General features: G+C 36.3%; 2 protein-coding genes across 3 annotated transcripts in view; one reads left to right on the plus strand and one right to left on the minus strand.

Annotated features, from left to right (window-relative positions):
- LOC134800105 (oxysterol-binding protein 1) overlaps positions 1-3,897 on the minus strand; it is a 39,330-nt gene extending 35,433 nt beyond the window's left edge. The window contains exon 1 of the mRNA XM_063772579.1: positions 3,654-3,897. Within this exon, the coding sequence (XP_063628649.1) occupies positions 3,654-3,799 (146 nt within the window). The 5' untranslated portion in view covers positions 3,800-3,897. The remainder of the gene's footprint in view (positions 1-3,653) is intronic.
- A 1,707-nt stretch (positions 3,898-5,604) lies between these two features.
- On the plus strand, positions 5,605-20,566 carry LOC134800016 (apoptosis-inducing factor 3). 2 transcript variants are annotated; one of them, XR_010145497.1, is made up of 5 exons: positions 5,605-5,715; positions 5,899-5,988; positions 6,542-6,876; positions 18,002-19,533; positions 19,582-20,566. XR_010145497.1 is itself a non-coding variant. In XM_063772453.1 (4 exons), exons 1-4 carry the CDS (start codon positions 5,658-5,660, stop codon positions 19,298-19,300), a joined length of 1,782 nt encoding a protein of 593 aa, XP_063628523.1. In that variant the 5' UTR covers positions 5,605-5,657; the 3' UTR covers positions 19,301-20,566. The 2 variants fall into 2 exon arrangements, 1 of the variants encoding a protein (XP_063628523.1); XM_063772453.1 differs by having other exon boundaries at positions 18,002-20,566.
- Positions 20,567-20,711: the final 145 nt, after the last annotated feature.

Here is a 20,711-nt window from a genome sequence, read left to right on the forward strand (position 1 = left end):
GTCTGATTATACTGACAACTAGGGCATGAATATCTGTATTCCGGATTTCCGAAATATCGGCATATCGGACTAACTTGATTTAAATTTCGCGCCTTTTTCTACTGATTAAAAAAAATTGTTTGATTCAGAACTCAGATAAGTAGGTACCTATAAAGAAACCAAGAAATTAAGAAGAACTTAAACCACCTATAAAGTAAAGTTAGTACCTCAGAATAATTGACTGAATGTAAACTTTTTTATGGAAGTAACTTTTTTTCTGATTGTCTGGAAGAAATCGCTTTTTAGCAATAAAATCACCTGTTGTCTGCCTCTATTTTTTTTATAAGCCTACTTCAGTGTCCCATTGCCCTCTATCTTTAGTCAATTGTTTTTATTTATGCTATATCTTTTACTCAGGTGTGCCAATCAAGAGTATTCTATCTCTCTATATTTTTAATAAATTTAAATTTATCTACACCATTCAACTGTGTGTGTACCTAATTAGCATGAGAACTGGTTACAGCTGATAAGATTCTCGGTAGTGCTAACCAAGCCGCAGCAGACATTATCGCAATTAGCATATCCTTAACTAGAACATGTTTGTGTGTTTTAAGCAATACATAACATCGTCTGACATTATTTGTATCTTCAGAAACACTATCAAATCTCATAATATATTAAATTAACCCAAACACTGCCTATCTAATCTACCAAACCCTCCTTTCTCCTTCTCCTCTCTCAAAAATTTCAATTTCTGGCTGAAGGCAGTGGCCACCGTCTGCGTTCGAGCGCGAATTTATCACTTGCCATCCCTCCTCACAAATCTCGAGGATACAACAAGTCCTTCGCAGTGCGTCCAGTGAAGCTGTGGAATGAGCTGCCTGTTTCGCTCAGGCAGGCACAATCGGTTGCGTCGTTCAAGGAGAGGTTAAAGAAAGTATGGTTATCTGATCTGACTGATTAATTTGTCTATATTTCTATTGTATAGTTGCTTTATATCGTTCTAATTCTTTCCAATTTTTAGTGTATTTTCCCCATTCCTTTTTGTGTAATATATGTATGTTTATCCTATAAATTTTGTATGTATTTATATCCTTTATCTTTCTGGTACCTTGTTGTACATTTTGCTGCATTTGTCACCCTCTTTTCACTTTCTCCTCTCATCTACTCAAAGGTTAACTGGAAGAGATCCCTCAAAGGGATAAGTTCGCCTTTGTACTTCTTACTAATTGTATGTTATTTTTAATATGTCTTTTTGTACAATAAAGAGTTTACTACTACTACTACTACTACTCCAAACATAATTATATCCAAGATAAAAGTATTAGTATTGTTATAGACAAGTTTTATAACTAGATAAGTACTTATGACTTTTTGCTTACAAAGATTTTTGTTTTACTTGAAACAGATGTTAAATTATTTCATTAATTAAGGTGTATTCAGGCAATTCCAAATACTTCAGATTCTTGAGTAAATTCAGAAATTCACTCAATATTATGAAATTGCAGGAGGAATTAACTGGAAACCCCTTATCAATAAAATTGTAAATTTGTTAACATTTTGATGATTATAAAATGAATAAATGTATCTTTATATGTATACACATGTAGTAAAAAACCAAATAAACTTTGCTAAATAGGTACACATAACCATCTTTGATCATGTTTTTATCAAGTGTCTGTGGCATTAGGCCCTGGCACGAGGTCACAACCGTTAGATGTTTATAATGAATTCTCTGTGTCATTATCACAAAAACTATGTAAATATGTGCCATTCTCAACCAAAAGGATACTTATTGTTGGTTGTCAATGAAGCGCTATATGTAAATAGTGCTTTATTGACAATCAATTTAAAATCAACCTTATCAACAACCGACAATGTAATATCTTTTGGTTAAAATGTCACATATGTATGTGTAAATGGACTTTACTCAATGCCGCAGCATAATTAAGAGTTGATAGTATGTATCTTACATAATTGCCGTAGAGAGATAATGGTTGTGACTCATCTTGTTTGCATATTAACTCACATTTATAGATGGGTCTATCACGAATTTATGTTATTAAGTTCCTTTATTTACCGACGTTTTGACACAGGTTTTATCTTGTATGATCTTAGTGTTAGTTTACTTGGCCCAAGCAAATGATAATGGTATGACTATTTGACTATAGTTCGTTTTTTTTACCATTAGAAATAAGGTAAACAATCTTGATGTGTCTTTTAATTGAAAAACACATTTTTAAAATAAGTTACGGCAAATATGCAACAATTATTAATCTAATACGATCATTTATATTCTTTTGCAATCATAAGTAATAGTTATTGATTTTTAAAAAGCGTTTTTCAATTAAAAGACATGTCAAGATCGCTTACCTTCTTTCAAGTTCTTTCAAATGCTAAAAAAACGAACAATAATGGTAGATTATTTTAGTTATCACTTATCACATTGCAGTGACATATATATTATAAATTTTGTATGCTAAGTTAAAGGAGGCATGAAACAAGTTAAGTAATGATAGAAACCTAAATATTAGCTGCATATCTATTATTCCCTGACATTTCCTCAAATTATTGGTTCAAACATTGCATGACCGAGAAATGTAGGAAGCTAAACAAACTCAAACAAAAGGTTAAGGGGTGGGTGATATAGGTCAGGTTAACTATTAATATTAAACAATACCAAAGTACTGTTTACAAAGATTAGTGTGAGAAAGCTGCAATTTGGCATGGGTATAAAAATCAAACCCAACAAAACAGTAAAAAATTTGTTTGTAAAATGGGGATGACTTTCTTTCGTTTTAACCCTATAGTTTGGGGTGTTTTTGAATAGGTATTACAAAATGAATATGGGTCTCTTAAAATATTTGTTTGATATAGTGAATATTTGAGTTAGGAAAAAATATTTCTCTAAAAGGAAAAAAAGTGTTTTTCCCTCTTAACTTTGGGTCCAAAAAATATGATAAAAATCATGAAAGTAATAGCTTAATTAAGAGTTCAATGAAAACTATAGCGAAAATGGTTGGTTAAGCCTGTAGTAAAAAGACAAAAGTGCAGTGAAGATACTTCCTTTTGCTTACTATTTAGTATTATTTTACAAATAAAAGGTATCTTTTTGGCAAGGAAAAGAATGCTGATAGTCACAACTATTCATTTCTGATAAAATTGGAACATTAAGCACTAAGTTCGCTTGGCAATAAAATGAGAGACAAGACAAGTATATTGTTCATCAATTTCAAATCATTTACATACTTAATAAAATTACAATCTCATTGCCAATTGGAAGTAGTAATAAATTTACAGATCATAATAAATGAAGCTCATTAACATGCCAAGAAACTGAGTAATAGGCACTGAAGGATACCCATGCATAGCCTATCAATTACTGATAACAACTGCCTAATCACAGCAGTTGCCCATACTGCCGCATAATGGGGCTGCGGATGCTGCGACCTAATATAGGAAACTTCAGAACTGTCAACTTTTAGCTATGTTTTATCTAAAAATAGGAAAAAACATTGGAATGTCATTAGAGTGAAAATTATAAGCAAAAACTATGAACCGAATACGTACTATGTATCTGAATTATACTGATTGTAAAACATATTACAAGCTAGCACTTAGATTTCTTTAAATGTAGGAAGAGGAATAACAACAGAGTAATTTGTAGCGTTTACCTGTAGTAAGATAACAATCCATTCGATAACACGAACCATCTTCGCTGATAACCTTTTAAGTAATTTGTCCACTTGAACAACCACCCCTTCTTTTCAGGGTCGCCGCCGGGAGTCGGCTGACCCTTGGGCACAATCGCTTCAGACATTTCCTTATTATATTATGACGATGATGAAAACATAATACAACAAAAAATATTCACCACCTAGGCCACGTCCACCATAATCAGTAGACTGGTGACATTATGAACGTACAACACAAAATGTCAATATCATTACAAGTTATTTACTAATGTCTTGTCACTGAGTCTGATGAAATATTTAGGAAAATATATAAATAATTAGCATTACAACAAAAATAAACAAAATTATTTTTTAATACATAAGTTAATATTTTTTATTGTTTTCATTTTTAAGGTAAATTGATACTATGCATTAGTATTCGAACGCTTCTCAAGATCTTTACGAAGATGCGTTCATTTTATTTTAATATTATTTTTTAAATTTAATTTGAATGCATTAATGCTACCAGCCTTTTTTTGTATTTACCCAGATTCTAATGCCGACATGATGCCGACGAATGAGATTTAATTGAGATGTGATTAGAGTTCGTCTAAGCCAACTTTGCACCGACTTGAATAGAGGAATAAAGTGAGGAAGAGTCACTAGTCAATATAGACGTCACATTTCCATTAAATTTGCCAATAATGATGACATTGCCGCACTTAATTATTGCAAAGGCCATGCAGAGGTAGCTTGGTCCATCTTGGCCCGACTGTATTTATAAGCGATGGTTTAAAATGAATCTTCAATTAATTCAATATAAATAGAATGTCAGGATTTGGACGAAGTAGGTGACATTTTATTATCCCCCGCATGAAATGAATAGGTATAAAACTTGATATAAAACCGATTGATTGCCGTCTACAAGGAGTATAAAATACGTAGTCTGCAACGACATGTAAAGAAATATTCGCAATTTCGACACAGCCGTCTACTTCTACGTTCTACGAATATCAGTCAAGCCCCTCTACCGCAGAAAGCCCTAGAAGACAAGCTGGAGCTGGACTATTTTGTTCGTGAAGTCACCGAGATCAAGATTCATCAGCCCAAAACCACTATAGTGTGTGAAAGTGGCTTCATACTTACAAAGTTACAAACGTCGTTGCCAGTGTTGCCACAACATTTTGGAGGCTACAATCAACTGCTCAGCAGCTGCTGTCACCTTTGGGCAGGAGCACCTGGATGCCAGCTTGGACCCTTCGACTCAGTCCAACGGCGCGCTGTAAGAATCGTCGATGATCCCAAACTCACAAGCGTTTGAAGTTTGAATGAAGTCTAAGGAGAGATTTTGCCTCCTTGTGTGTGTTCTACCGCTTGTACAATGGGCTGTGCTCAGAAGAACTATTTGACACGATGCCAACGGCCGCTTTCTATCAGCGCACCGCTCGTCGTCGGCAGGGTGTTCATCCTCACACCCTAGAACCTAAATGGTCGCGTACTGTGCGATTTAAGAGGAATTTCCTCCCGCGGACGCTCCGGCTGTGGAATGAGCTCCCTTCCGAGGTTTTCCCGAGGGTCTACAGTATGGGGTTCTTCAAAAAAAGGAGTGTACAGGTTTTTAAAAGGTCGGCAACGCGCATGTAACACCTCTGGAGTTGCAGGCGTCCATAGGCTACGGTGACTGCTTACCATCAGGCGGGCCGTATGCTTGTTTGCCACCGATGTGGTATAAAAAAAAACTCAACTACGGTGGCTTCGGCTGCTATGGTTTAATTATAGATGGTCAAGCAAATCTTGTCAGTAGAAAAAGGCACGAAATTTAAATTTTTTATGAGACGATATCCCTTCGCACCTACAGTTTTCAAATTTGCCGCCTTTTTCTACTGACAAGATATGCTTGACCAACTATAAATGATACTTTTTTCCCTGAACTCGGGCTAAGACGATTGAGCTGGCAACAGAAAAAGTGACAATCATTTGACAGCTGCGTACCACTTTTTAAAAATGGTCGTATTTTGCAGAAGTGGTTTCTTGAACAAGGTCGTTAGACGTATTGTTCAAGGTAATTCCTTTCCCTTAATTTATGTTACGAATAGATATTACACACTACGCTTTTTATTCTACATAAGTTGTTGTTACAATTGACCTAATTGATCGAATTCCTATCGTATATCTTATGAAGGTGTAAGAAAAATAGAGCGAAATTCAAATTGTTCTTATTAGTTTAAACAGTATTGGTTCACAGGTTCGGTAGTAAATACTAATAAAATGGGTACTTCATTTTCGCGGACTTGTAATATAAACACCACATCAAGCAGGGAAACCAATGAAAGACGTAAGTAATTAAATTTTTACTATTCTTGTTTATATGTTGTAATTAAAAGGTATAAGCATCTGTGAAGGCCGTGACCGCGACTTTAATATGATTCAGCGTTAATTGCAAACCTTAATACCTGTTCCAGTGTTGAAGTGTTACTAAAAAGAGTAAAAAGTTACAAAACAATTTATACACACATAACTTAAAGGATATCTACCCACTTATGATCAATGAATATGCATAGTTTTTATAGTTACCGCATACCCCAAAAATTATTTTTTTTGCCACACTGAGATAAACCTAGCTTGAAAAATTAATTATTCATTTGTTTTTTTTTTTTATTTGAAGCAGCTGATTCTTTTTTAATCTGTCCCATAAGCCATGTTCTAATTATTACAAAAAGTGACCCAGGAGACAGTATGAAGAATTGGTTACTATAATATTCAGAACTTAAAAGAAGAAATGTATTATAAAAAAATATTTCACAGATTTTATTATGTGTTACTGTATAGTCACTAGCTTGTCTGCATTTCCATACAAAACCTAGTAGGTAACACAATATTCTTTTTAGGTGGCACCATTTCCCGCTTGGAATCAACCAGCAACTATGTAGAGTCAGTTGTCTGCAATCAAGATGACTTGAAAGACAATGAAATGAAAGTCTTTGACATCGGAGATGAAGGAAAAGTGCTGCTTGTGAAACAGAAAGGAGAATTCAGTGCGTTGGGCACTAAGTGCACTCATTATGGGGCTCCGCTGGTGTCTGGGGCTCTTGGAGATGGGAGGATAAGGTGCCAGTGGCATGGAGCTTGCTTCAATATCAAGACGGGGGATATTGAAGAGTTTCCTGGCTTCGATTCACTGCCGTGCTACAAGGTTACAGTTACTGAAAAAGGAGAAGTTAAGGTGAGTTGTTACAGACTTTTATTATACTGACTGAAGTAGGTATTAGTACATTCAAAAACTTTAATTTCCTACCCATTTTGTACTTTGTCACAGTGACAATAGTATGAGGTCTCTAGCGACTTGTGGTTTTAAAGATAGTTGGGTACATTCATTAGCACGCACAAACAAACAGCTTCCCATCCTAAATGCATATACCATCTCCATTGCGGCTGGTACCACGCCGCCCGGGTGAGCCAGCGAGACATCGCTATATAGGTACATGCATTGCGCTGTCTCGCTCACCGAAGCGGCGTACGATCTAACCGCGTAAAAAGCGCAATAGTGGAGGGTGACTATGCGGTAATTTGAAACGCTAATGTTGCGATTTTCATGTCCCTCATACTACGGTAGAATTGCCTTGACCAATATACCTGTTATTAGCAATTAAGCTGCAAAAAGCTTTGACTAGTACTACGGAAATGACGGAAATATACTGTGAATAATATCTTGCGCGCTATCTTATGTGTCATGATGTATGTACTGGTATCATAAAATCCGAGTTAGGTATGTCATATTTTACCTATCACGGCTTAACCGCCGTCTTGTAAGAAGTCATAATTTCATAAGCATAAGGCCGCAATCTGGACGCAAGCGTCTAGCGGCGCGGGCAGCGGAACGCCGCCGCTGTCCAGATTCGTTTAAGTCATCGTGATCGAGTCCCGCCAAGCACCGCTCGCGCCGCCCGGCACCAAGTAGTCCTATCATACTTACTTACTGAATGAATCTGTTTTGGACGACAACGGCAGCGGCGGCGGCCGCCACTCGCCGCTCCGGTGTCCGCGCCGCTTGTCGCAAGCGTCCAGAACACGGCCTAATTGACTCTTTTAGGGTGGTTTCCACCTGTCCATTTTCTTCGTCCAATGACAGTGCGTCTCACTCTCTCATTAAAGCAAAATGTGAGACGTAATACACATTGGACAATGAAATTGGATAGGTGGAATACCACCCTTAGTCACAATCGTTTCCCGCCTTTTCCTCTCTTACTTTGAACGTACCGCGCCCAAAAATGTTAATCTACAAAAAACCCAAAAGCTAGTCAGACATCAGATTAGATTAGCTCACAGCTCATACATGACATCACTAAGAATAGTTCGTAAAATAGCGATAAATTTTATAGTTATTTCTAGTTTCCACGTAAAATGCTTGTTCCATTTCCATGCGAACGGAAGCGACGATAATTTCAGGATTTTTTTGCGAAATGGCTACTGAACCCTAAAAACTAGTTCTTAAACATACATTCTGGAAAACGAGTGTTTAGTTTAGAAATACTTATTGTAAAATCGGGTCTGGTTATATTGGTCCTGGAGGGTATCTTTGGCCGTTGGAATTAATTTGGCGCAGGTTTATCCCTACACCTAAAGGCGTCCATTCACGTTTTTATATTTTTACTTAGACCCTCCTATATGTGCTAATTAAGTGGGCCAAAGTAACCCTCTGTTGGGTCAATTTAACTTACGTTACCCAAGAGACAGACATGTATGTAACCAAGCCAACCAAGCTAAAGCTTAAGCTTTGAGCCAACCTAATCCTTTGAATTTTGAATAGTTTTACGGTTTAGTCACTCGCGCGCACTCACTTGTTTTTAGTCACTCGCGCGACATGCCTACCTAACCTAAACCTGGGAACCTAATCCTTCTTTCGATTTGAAAGAGTCGAATTAAAACCGTATAAAATAAGGTTATTAAAAGTGACCCAAGAGACCCAGATATTCGAGATATGAGCAAAAATATGAAAAAAGGTACCTTCAACCCCCCTCCCCCACACCCTCAGCACACCCCCTCGAGGACTTTTAGTATATTTATCTGGACACCACAAGGTATACCTCTACCAATTTTCAAAACTACACTAATTATTTCCGCAGATTTTTCTAATTTGCTTAGGCTATATAGAAAAATGTAAAGTTGAGTATTTACGTTGAACGGAATTGTTCTGATGATGATGCCGTCAGACAGACGACGGATCGTGTCTAATTTTAACTTATTGCATTCGCAACACTCACAAAAATATGTTTACAAAAATACATATATCATACCTACATTAGTCTGTTTCCGTTGTGGCATCTTTCGAATATTTGTAGTTCGAAGTAGCGTATTCCGGGCTTATTCTAGTACCTACTAGTTCATAAGATTTATTACTAGGTATAGGTCTACCTTTCTCTAGTATTTTTCTCATATGGCCCGAGAGCGTTTGCGAAAGTCTTACGTTTCTACTTTCCGCGGACCTAATTCGTTCTTTATAATTACTATGGAGGGGCCAATAACTATATAGTAGTCCAGTCACCCTATACGTGGTGTACCCCGTCGCCATCAGATATATCGGAGCGGCCATGGTGCTCACAAATATCTGAACACGCCTCTATTGTCAAGGCGATAGAGTGCGCGTTCAGATATTGTGAACATCATGGCCGCTCCGATATATCTGATGGCCATGGTATAATAATATACTCCGCCTGGTACTCCATTCCGAGATTCGCGTATGACCTAACTGACACGCGCCTACGTCATCATGCTGTTTACAGGTTCTCAAACTTTGAAATGTGGGAGAATTTTAACCAACGGTGAAAATTATTTTAACGGCATTAATTTTAAGTTATTTATGTAGAAACATAGTAAAATAAAACAAATCTAATGTATTTAATTAAACTTTATTTATCTATACAAGACAAACGTTTAAAAAACTAATTCACAGTTACACATTAATTACCAAGCTTACGACGTGAAAAGTTTGGAAAACACTGCGACTGCTGACACTGAGCGAGAAGGAAATAACAATTAACACGCGTTCGACAAGGATGACGGTCAGGGCATGAAGTTATCTAGATCCGAATTGTCAAATGTCCACAGCGCTATCCTGTGTTGCCAGTAGCATAAACAGAATTACCCGAAAGTCTGAAATTTCTTTCGTGAATCGGAAGATATTGCTAACGAGTAATTAAAAATGAACTGTTATTGTAAAATTTAAGCTAAAATACATATAAATGAAAATTATAAAATTATAAAGAAATATTTTAACTTATTAACCATAGGTATAATGTACCCATGTAACATGTTATGTTGAAATAAAGTGGCAATGTTATTGTGACGTAATCGCGTGTCACTCTGGGAATGGAAGACCATGTTTTATTAGACCATGTCTGATGGCGACTTTACCCATTCTTATCCAATGAACACATTCTTATCCATGGGGGTTAGGTAAAAGTTGCCAATTTGCTAAAGATGGCATTTGGAATACCTATTTCAAATTCTTATTCTTAAGAACCTTCCATTTCAAGAACCAATTCGATTGCAGCCAGCAGGTAGCACCATATCTTAGAATTTTTCATCTGATTGTTCCTCCAATCCATACATAAGGCCGGCAGCGTTAAACATTTATACCGGGTGTGGCCTGTAATATGAGCAAAAAATTAAACCGTAGGCTGTACTCCTCATACTGACCAACATTGACCATGTTGGTCAGTATGAGGACTAAACTAAACTAAGTAGTTTATTCTAAGACGCAATGTATTGCGAATTTTGTTATGTTTAAGGCGTGACAAGCAACGTCAATCACAATGATATGGCGTGGCGATGGCGTCCATTGAAGATAATATTTATTATGTATGATAAATAGCGAGTCTAAATACTTCATAATTTTTAAAAGTTGTTGAACAAAAGTGTCCCCGTTTGAGGAGTACAATCTATGTTTTAATTATTTGCTCATGTTACAGGCCACACCCGGTATAAAATATAATTTTGGCCTGACCTTATTAATACAGGTAGGTAAAGGTGTAATACTTACCTGTCTTTCATTTTAATCAATACTTGTCAAGCAGTCGTGATAGAGGTCACAATGTTGTTGACATGGCAGGTCAGAGGCGGAAATCGATTGTATAATAGTACATACCTCCTTGTCCAATGTAGGTAACCTCAAGAACTTATAGTTCCTGAAACATAAATACATTTTAAATCACAAACTGCCTATAAATATGTTGAGCACATTTCTCATTTCTAACGGTATACGTTATAGCCGTTATAGGTAATACGTATTGATTGTTCAAAAACCATGTAGGGAAAGGGAAAGTTGTATGGGTCGCTGACTACGCGGGAATTAATATATTTCTGGACCACTCTGTATACAGGGTAGGTAGGTACCCTGGTAACCTGGTAACTGTAAAAATATGGGTGCGCAAATCATTTCAAAAATATGTCCCATAGCTCTTACGTCAGTGAATTAAGAACTATGGGACATATTTTTGAATAAGTTAGCTACACCCATATTTTTACAGTTAACTGTACCTAGTACTACCTACACCAAATAAAGATTGACTATACTCAATCTGAATTCGTTCTGAATATTTTCATTTAGTCATCTACTAGGAACGCCTTAAAAGAACGCGCCAAAAGACCTCGGGGAAATAAGAAAGCAGGGTATTACGTGAAGGAATTTAATTAAAAATAAGAGGATCGTGAGAGGGCGTATCGGGGCATTCTTTCATTCCATTGCAACCCTCTACATAAGTATTGGGAACGAATCCCCATAATAATTATTTATCAATATATCTGTATTAAAATACAACTAGTTAATGCCCTACTTAGACATTCATTATTAGATTGATTAGTCAATAAATGTTTAGTATAAAACTACCTTCTGTACCTGTACCTACCCCTAGTGTAAATTCATTCGATAGTGTGCCGTCACGTACGCGTTTGCGTTGTGTCACTTTGTATGGGGTTTTGAGTTTCCAAAACGTCCCGCTTGGCGCGCTGTTCACAATCCCATACAAGAATAGACATCGTAAACGCGAACGCTCGTCACGCTGTCGAATGAAATTTACACTAGGTCTGTGTAGAATGACGATTTCGCATTCATATTTATAAATATGAATTTATAAAAATTCATATAAGTACATAAATCGTTAGATTTAACGAGCTTCTGCCCCCAACGCAACTTCGTCTGCGTGGAATGATGATGATTATTGATATAAAAACCGGACAAGTGCGAGTCGGACTCATCCACCGAGGGTTCCGTACTTTTTAGTATTTGTTGCTACAGCGGCAACAGATTATCTGTGAAAATCTCAACTGTCTAGCTATCACGGTTCATGAGATACAGCTTAGCCTGGTGACTAGGGCTTGCAAATATTCGAAACTTTCAGGTATTCGAATATTCGACTTTTTCTGACGACATATTCGAATATTCGAATAATTATTCGAATATTATAAAAAATAAGAAAAAGAACGAGAAATCGGTTTATTATCGTTTTATTCAAAAGCTTTTTTCACATATTGCTAAAACTAATGATATTTTGCAGAAATTAACTAGATTTTATCATCCTACTATGAGATGCCCACATTTATAAAAACAAGTAAAACGCCAAAATAAGACGTATTCAATATTTCTAGATAAAACTTTTATTATAAATGCGTCGTTGCGTGAAATAATATAACTTTAACCATCCAAACACCTAGGTATGTAAGATATTTTTTTTAGTAGGTAATTATTTTTTGATTTAAATTAACTTGTAGTCACTCAGAGGCCTGTAAAAAGGCATGTACCTAATTCCATTGTATTTTGAATCTTTATTGACTTTGTTTGTTTTGGCAAGTTTTTATTCCTAAAGGTCGACTTAATTATATAATATTGGAATATTTAAGGGAAAAAGTTAGTTGACTACTGGGTGGACTATTCGTTAGCTAAAGGTGCATAGTTAGATTACCTAGTTGGGCAGGTTTGGTATGATCAAATTTGAGAATTGCGATAAGTGCGGGCAAGGTTTAGTCTTCAAAAAATCGCTTAACGCACGCTTGCACTGAATAAACAGAATGACCTTTATAACTTAAAACTTACGCACCGTAAAAATAACATACTTTTTGATTTCGTTTTCTTTCAAATTGAGTTAAGTTTCACTGTATTCACGAAGTCTATCGAGAGGAATACAGTAAAAATATTATTTCCTTCGTATTTGGGTACCTATCGTTCCTCATTCACTGTAAATACCCGGAAAATACACAGAAACTGTAACTACAGCGGATAAAATAGATTTTTTATACTAATAAAAAATATATTAGAATATTCGAAACCTGAGCGGCCGAATATTCGAATATCAAAACAGGTCGAATATTCGACAAATTCGAATATTCGAATATTCGAATTGCAAGCCCTACTGGTGACAGACAGACGGACAGTGGAGTCTTAGTAATAGGGTCCCATTTTTACCCTTTGGGTACGGAACTCTAAAAACTACCCTAGTTACCCCGGGCTCCACTCCAAACTATCTCCATAATTACCAAGATTCATCAAAACGGTTTTACTCACGTATTTTTATTCACTCGCGCGAGTTGCGCGATATGTTTCGGAGAGCCTAATAGGTCTCCATTTTCAAGCACTAACAGTGCATGAGTGAGTAAAGTTAGTATGTCTCACGATAGTTTAAATACGTTTCATCAAAACGGTTTACAAAATGACGACGGTCAACAGACAGTTCTATCGCATTTATAATTTTAGTATTTAAGGATTTTAAAGTCATACACATTAGGTAAATATCTGTCTCGGGATAGAGATGAGATTAAACAATTTAATCTTTAAATGATTATTATCGATAAAAAATGCCAATCAATTAAATTTATCAGTGTGATTATTGATTACCATTGATATGGCGTCTCGTCTAAATGATATCTTTCAGTTCTCATGATAAGTAAGAAAGTAATTTCATTGCCATACCCCGTTATCAATGTTGCAGTTTATTGAAAATTTGGTCTAACCCCAATTTCGCCTTTATTACATACGAACTTAGAGTGGGACAATATGATTTGGATTTATATTTAGGTACTTAGATGTCTGCTAAAATAAAAGGACAATGAAAAACTTATTCTGAGCCACTGGGGAGCTATTTTTTATCCTAAACGTCCTTGTGATGCAGTTGTTAGGTGGCTTATAAAATGACTAGGTACATCCTATGTTATACGGTACACGGCGGGAAGAAGTTGACAACTCGAGACACAACATTGAAGAAATTTGAACTTAAAAATAGAATCACATAAGGTTCAAATTTCTTCAATTCTACATCTACGTTTCATTCTCATCTACGTTTAGTAGCCAATGATGTCACGTTCGCACACTGCCTTTTTTTGTTCATCGTTTTATAATAAACAATGATGCAGCACCTAGGTTAAAAGTGGTATAGGTACTTACACAATATACACATGTCAAATTTAGTAATATCTAATAATGTGGCACACAAGTCGTACACATCAGAGATGTTGCGGATGCAGATTTTTTGACATCCGCGGATGCGGATGCGGATATTTAAACGCGGATGCGGATGTCAAGATTAGGTACTTAGAAAACGTCAAATATTACATTTTCTGTCTTTTTTTATTAAAAAAAAACGAAACATTTAGTATTTGAGCAAGATTATAGGTGCGTTATATTTAATAAAAAGTAACTTGGCCGACTTTTCTGGATCTAGACGATTTCGTTATAGGTAATGACGAAATTACCTAGCACTTACGCCGCCGCTAAGACGTTCCTGTACCGACTGTGTCTAAGATTTTTCAATATTGTGCTTTTATTTTATGTTAAAATTATTAAATTGACAATTATTTGCATGTCGTGTCTTCGACTGAATACTGATGTTACATGTAAAACCTTTTCTGTTGTCATCTTGTACCATACGTATTCTGGCAAATAAAGAAATTCTATTCTATTCTTGTTCGACATCCGCATCCGCATAAAATCGATGTTGAAAATAATGCGAAAGTTCCGCGGTTGCGGATGCGGATGTTCGCAACATCCCTGGTACACATACTCAATGGATACTTGGATAGTTTTAGTTGCAACTTGATAGGTACCTGATCATCAGTAGTTTAGGTAATGCGTCTATCTAACATAGTAAACAAGGAAAATGATAACTTTTCCTCATTCAAACGAACTGTCTTATGCCGGCTGTACAACTCGTCGAGACACCCCGAGACAGGCCGAGCACGAGTGTGTAGATACTACATACTGCTCCGTTATTTATTACTTATTTTTTTATTACTTATTTATTATTTATTACTCGTCTCGTCTCGCGTCTCTCCGATCTCCGATTGGATTGGATAGATAGAGAGAGGCTCTCGACGAGTGTGTGTACAGCCTGCATTATCATTTGATGATTTAGGATAGAAAAAGACAAACACCTAATATGTACTAATTAAAATACAAAATACATAAACACACAAATAAATGCCCTTATTACCAGGATTCGAAACTGGGCCCTCCTGCTCCTTAAAAATTGAACATACGACTACGTATTATAAGAACTTGAGAGGATAAATATTTGAGGACGGTCTCTATTAGTAATTATTTTACACTGGGCTGGGCTGTAAAATAATTTTTCACATCTCATGCTCAAAAAGTGCACCTTTATGTCGTCCGTAGACGACATAAAATCGCATTTTATGCTCTAGAGCATAAAAGTAAAAGTTTCTTTTAAGACTAAGGTTATCGGTCTCAACAGCCAAACAGTTAAAACATATTGCACAATTTTACTGAGCAATAAAATTGTGTAGATGACAAAACTTGTTATATTATTTTATTTTTGATACAATTTATTAGAAATCCGTATTTTCTGTCATTAAATTTAGTAAATCACATAAAATAGGAGTCGATTATCGTTCAATAATGCTCCGAAATGTTAGACTTGGCAGAAAACCAAGCGTCTGAAACTCTGATCACATGTTGAAAATTTAAAAAAATAATTAAAAAGTTAGTTGGCGGGAATTGGTTATGTATTGGTTGGTTGGGTATTGGTTGTTCTTTCGCTTTACGATAATTTCGTGGTGTAAATTGCCGTGAAAAATATAATTTATTTTCCTCGCAATCGAAGTGAAAAGCAGAGTGTACAACAAGGGCATAAATGTCCATTTTTACCCTCGTCTACTATTTTGGTTTTCGCTTCGCTCATTGTCGTTGACGTAGGTCATAAATTTATTTCTGTACCTCTACTTTTATATCTACAATGTCTGATTTCATGATTTGCGTTGATATTTTTTTTCTGCGGGATATTTTGAATATGATACGTTTTGCTTTTTAGATTTAGAAGATTTAGATTATTGTAGTTTTAATTTGACATTTTGTAAAAGAAGTGTAAGAAAAATATTACTAAAAAATCTTTGCCAACGTATTTTTGGGCCACCCTGTATTATTATTATTATTATAACATACGAGCATTCAATGTAGGTATGCTCTGTGGCCTGTATCAAGTACCTACACCTGTCAAGTCACCAATGAAATGTGGCCAGGGTCAGTCAGTTTGACCGAATTCGGAGCGGTTTACTAGTTCACAACGGTGACTCAATAATCTGAAGGTCGGCTCGACCGACCGTCTCAACTGTAGGTAATGCGTACCTAATAACTCATAAAATGCGGATGAATCACAAGAACGTGTGCATATGAGTGATATTGTTTACTTAGTTCCGGGCAAATGGTTCTCTGACTCAATTTGCTGACTTTTATGCATGAAAATGATTAAAGACGGCAATTATTTCAGTTATGTACGTGCAGTCTTTTATGCTGCGATATCGTATTGGAGGATATGCGAAACAATATCTTACGTCCTATTTTCAGAGTCACTACAGCGAGTAGGTACTTCCGTAATTTTAAACATAAACGGAAATTGATGTTACTTATTTCTCTTATTAGGATACCGTATAGAGCCCATCAACGTGCACACTAGCGCCACTGGTAAATATTCGTGATTATTTAAATTTAACGACAGGTATTTAAAAAAGGGGGCCGCTACGTACTGTATTGTGTATTTAAGTACCTTTTGAATACATCAAACTAGTTTTTATGTTGCTGGATTCGTCGATCTATGAGCTCAAAACAAAAACGGCCGTTTTAACTTTGGACGCATATACATATTGACGAATCCAGCAGCAATATAGTACGTAGCGGCCCCCTTTTTTAAATACCTGTCGTTAAATTTAAATAATCACGATTATTTAGCAGTGGCGCTAGTGTGCACGTTGAAGGGCTCTTAAAGAGACTAGACTAGATTGAGTTGAGACTTAGTTAGATATATGAGGTGGAACAGAACGAAAGACTTTTAAGCAAATGGGAAATTGTTTAGGCTACGTACTTTATTTTTCACTTATTAATCACGTTAATATTTTATAGGGTTGTCACTGATATAAAATATTATACATAGTATACCTACGTCCTTAGGTTACATAATTATTATTCAATTCAGTCGGCATGTAGGTAAGTAGGTTTCAGCCTCGTATCCCGTGCCGAGTCGTACAAATGAACCTTGGTGTTATTGCTTTTAGTTGTTAGGTCGCATGACTACGCATTTTTAACCCTGCCTGCATGAAGGCCTTATTATCGTCAGGGGGACAGCCAAAACTCACTCAATGTAAAAAAATAATTATACAAAAATCAACCTTATTCTAATATTAGCACGATTCACTGTGGTTCCGAACTTGTGGTAGAACTATTACAGCCCCGCCTTTGCCGATTGGTATAATCTATAGAATTGGTTATATTCTATCGAAAAATCAAAAGATTGAGTGACTACGAAGCCCTATTTTTGCATTTATTGCCAGTAGTGCGGCTTCTATGTATGCCTAACTAATTTTATTTTAAAAATATGTCCCATGGCAGAAATCATGCAGCTAAGAACTTTTATAGCGAATCGGTGCAAATATTATCGTCAACTGTAACATAACTATATATTTTAATTAACGCCAAAATGCAGTGCGTCATTGAATACAATGTCAAGGTAACCCAACTACAGCAGTGCTGTCGGCCTCAGTCGCTTTAAAATGTAGTACTTTATCACAGTAACCTACCTAAATGAATAACATTTGTGCATATAACGGCTTCAACGATTTCTACATATATGTAGTCAAATGACAAGCAAAACTCACTAATTGCATAAAAATAATTAAACAAAAATCAACGTTATTTTGTTATAATACTAGTACGGTTCACAATGGCTCTGTCTGAAGTTGTGGTAGCTAGGTAGTACCTAATTATTAATTATTGAGTTTTGGTTGTCACCTTATGAAATGTGCAACAAGCGTTCCTTCGCAACATACTAATAAAGACTGCCTCTCTGCTTCAGGTACGCGCCAAGATCAGCGACTTAAAGAGCAACAAGCGCATCAAGGACCTCGGCAGCCCCTGCACCGCGGACGGCTCCTCCGTGGTCATCGTCGGCGGCGGCCCCTCGGGCGCCACCTGCGCCGAGACCCTCCGCGCCGAGGGCTACCGCGGCCTCATCACCATGGTCACCAGAGAACACTTCCTCCCCTACGACAGGGTCAAAGTGTCCAAGATAGGAACAGCTACAGACATTGAGAAACTCCAAGCAAGGACACAGGAATATTACAATGGATCGAATATTCGTGTTATCAGAGGCACGGAAGCCATTAAAGTTGAGCCTGACTCGAAACTAGTACATCTTAGCAACGGCTCCAAACTGTCTTATACTTCATTGTATTTGGCCACCGGATGCAAACCTCGTGTGCCTGATGTACCTGGCATTGATCTTAAGAACATATTCACTGTCAGAGACTTTCAAGATTCAATGGATATTTTGAATGCTTTAGGTGAAGGCGGAGATAAGAATGTAGTGGTTTTAGGCTTGAGTTTCATCGGTCTTGAAATAGCCTCGTCTTGCGTTAAGAAAGCAAAGTCCATGACTGTCGTTGGGAAAGACGACGCGCCTTTAGGGCTCGTGTTTGGTAGAGAAATAGGCCAGAGCCTCCAAAAGCTGTTTGAAGGGAACGGTGTGACGTTCCATTTCCAAACCACAATTGTGAAATGCAACGGTGAGAATGGTATTATCAAATCGGTGGAGCTCGCCAACGGGACCACATTGCAAGCTGATATGCTCGTTTTGGGTGTGGGAACTACCTACTACACAGACTTTTTAAAAGAATCCGGTATCGCATTGCAACCCAACGGCGCGGTTAACGTCAACGATAAGTTGGAAACCAATATCAAACATATTTATGCCGGTGGCGATATCGCGTACGCTCCCGTGTATAGTTACGAGAACAAACAAATGAGCATAGGACATATTGGCTTAGCTCAATACCATGGACGGGTGGCCGCTTTAAACATTCTAAAGAGGGAAGCGCCTTTAAGAACAGTTCCATACTTCTGGACTATGGTATTCGGTAAATCTATTCGTTACGCTGGTTGCGGGCGTCCGGCTAGCACGATGATAGACGGCGATATTGCCGGCCTCAAGTTTGTTATTTTCTTTTTCGATGAGAAGGACAAGGTGATCGCCGTGGCATCCTGCATGAGGGACCCGGTCGTCTCCCAGTTTGCAGAGTACTTACATCAAGGGAAATCTCTGTACAGGAAGGACCTCAAAGATGACGCTTTTGCGTGGACCAAAAATATTAATTAATTTTAATATCGAATATATGAAAACTTGATAATTTTTAAGAGATTTTTTTAAGAGATTTTTATAGGTATTAGTTCAGAAAGTCAAGTAAATTACAACTTGAAATTAAAAGTATTATTTTAACATTTAGTCTTAAGTTTTTTAATTTTCTCAAGAACAACAGTGAAATGCTCCTCAGTATGATCACAATGTCTTATTTCTGAAGACTTTGAAGAAGAGAAATTTAATTTGTTAGAGTCTGCGCGGAAAGAGAAGAGTCCACGATTCTTCTCTTTCCAAACAAGTGTTGATTATATTTAATGGTATCAATCCAGGGTGAGTTTTTTTTCAGTGTATAAATTGTAATGCATAGTTTGTAACATAGTCTGGTAATTAATGCAAGCAAAGGCGACGATTACTTTAATGATCTTCAAAATGATTCCACTAAATCAATGACACTTAAGGACACCCTAAATGCATGCATGCAACACTCATGTCATAGTAATGACTCATGTACCTAAGTTGATGTCATGTATGTAAAGAAAACTGAAACTTAACATTGTGACAAGACACAAGTACCCACGTAAATACGTGTTGCACATTGAAGAACACATGTTACTTGTTTTTTATCTTTATATGCTTTACTATGATGTTGAAATGCAGTGTTATCTTGGATGTCAATGGTAAAAGCAAACAATTTCATGTCATGTTCTACAAATTGTACTAAAGTATGTGCACTGGATAAAATTTCGCTCCATATACTGTGTACTTAAAGCATTAAGTAAGATATACTTAAATATTGTTTATTTTTCAGTTGCAAAATTTATTGCAAATTGTTATATTGAATCTTTTTAATATTTGTGGTCTGAGACCTTACTTTAAGATTTTTTACAAACATTTATCACATTAGTGTTAAGACTTAAACAAGAATTAGCTGTTCTCTCCTCTCTGCTATCAAGAGGTGATAATAAATGCATTTTAATATTTTTCTTGCACTTTAGTCTTTGTATTTATTGTTACTAGATATTGTTCAGTCAGTCTTTATCCCTTCTGTTTGCAAATAGTGACACAAATGTTACTATACTATTGTTGCCTGCTAAAAGAACTAGATTGTAAGGCATGAATGTTTAGCTGATTGATATAAGGGTGATGTTTTAATCAAGGATTGTAACTGCGCAAAGTGAGAATGTCTACTAAATGTGATATCGTAAGTTGATAATATTATTCTGTAAGATATTTACAATTAATGTATTTGATGTCCATGAATAAAGTTATTATTTATGTACAATACTGTTTCTGTCATTCCACACAAAAAAAAGATGTGAGCTAATTATCTTTTATTGGCTAAATTAAAATAAACTTAAACACAATTAGTGTAGCAGTATAACAAGTAAACTCTTCAAGTATTTCCAGTATTTTTTAAGCCCAATCAGGA

Source organism: Cydia splendana, chromosome 19 (genome assembly GCF_910591565.1).
Source record: "Cydia splendana chromosome 19, ilCydSple1.2, whole genome shotgun sequence".
NCBI lineage: Eukaryota > Metazoa > Arthropoda > Insecta > Lepidoptera > Tortricidae > Cydia > Cydia splendana.